At 42.8% G+C, this 1,238-nt stretch overlaps 1 protein-coding gene across 1 annotated transcript in view; it reads left to right on the top strand.

Moving 5' to 3' along the window:
- si:ch211-207d6.2 (sickle tail protein homolog) overlaps positions 1-1,238 on the top strand; it is a gene marked incomplete in the record, with an annotated part of 73,176 nt that overhangs the window by 50,370 nt on the left and 21,568 nt on the right. The window contains 2 exon segments of the mRNA XM_014013844.1: positions 253-400; positions 479-752. Coding sequence (XP_013869298.1) covers positions 253-400; positions 479-752 — 422 coding nt within the window.

The raw sequence follows: 1,238 nt of genomic DNA, 5'->3' as shown, positions 1-1,238 counted from the left end.
GTATAAATCTGCTGTTTTATATGATTGTTGAATGAAATTAACATAGTTATTAATTTATTGTAAAAACATGACAGATAATCTGTGAAACAGATCCAGTTTATCTATTAGTTTCTATGTTTGCTGTGAGCTGTTGTCCTGTTTGGTCTGTTTCTGCTCCTCCATGTTGTCACAGACACTACCAGTGGACAGTATGGGCGGGGCTCAGTCTAGTGATCTTATTCAAGTCTATGGTCTGAACTGTTTGTCTGCCAGGTGAGTTTCCGGTGCTGCAAGCAAAGATGCGGTCGGTGCTGAGGCTTGAGGTGGAGGCAGTGCGTTTCCTGAAGGAGGAGCCTCTTAAGATGGACTCCATGTTGAAACGGGTCAAAGCTCTGACTGAAACCCTCAGCTCCCTCCGCAGGTACATAACGTCCATCACTTCAAAACAAATCTGTTTGCTTCCAAATAAACTTTGACTTTTTTTTTCTGATTCCAACAGACATCTGTCAGAGTCAGCCACCTCAGCCAGGTCAACTCAAGTGGAGTCTTTCAGAGTCTTAGACCAGGGCCTTCCAAACGCCCAGAATCCGTGCAGCTCTCCCAAACCCCAGCCTCGATACTCCATCAGAAGCCCCCTGCCTATGAGCCAAGCTGACGACAGCTTCTCTGAAGCTCACAGACTGAAAAGCGCAGCAGTGACAGAGGTTCAGCTCTACCAGCACCTCCACAACTTTCCACTGACCCACGAACACGACTCACCTACAGGGGCTAAGGTACCACAGAATGATCTGAGACTTCCTAAAGTGCTGCGTTTAGTGTTGCTGGCAAAATCTTTAAATATACAATTTAGTTTTGTTCACTTCCTGTGTTGATGCTTTATGATTGTTTTTTAAATATTAATCCCTAGGGTCACTCAACCAAAGCTGAGCTCACTCTGTTACATAAACTCCTCTTTAGGGCCTTGTTTCTCTGTTTCTGATTAGACAAATCTCACTTGTCAAGCAGGCAGAGTCTGCTGGGTCCATTCTTTTGACAATCCTGTCAGTATTATAGTGAACAGGACTCAAGGACTCAGTTTTGTATGATGGGGAATCAGCAGTTGCTGAAATATAGTTTAAATTGATTTGATTTGATTTGATTTGATTTGATTTATTTAACAGGAAAAGATTATTAAAAATCAAGCCTGACTCAGCATAATTGCTGTTTTACAGCAGGTTCCTGTTCTGCAGCACATAAAACACTCAGAAATACAGCATCAC

The sequence above is a fragment of the Austrofundulus limnaeus genome, unplaced genomic scaffold (assembly GCF_001266775.1).
Source record: "Austrofundulus limnaeus strain Quisiro unplaced genomic scaffold, Austrofundulus_limnaeus-1.0 Scaffold106, whole genome shotgun sequence".
NCBI classification, from domain to species: Eukaryota; Metazoa; Chordata; class Actinopteri; order Cyprinodontiformes; family Rivulidae; genus Austrofundulus; species Austrofundulus limnaeus.
Note: the sequence above shows the minus strand (reverse complement) of the source record. Positions and strands in the feature narration are given on the sequence as shown.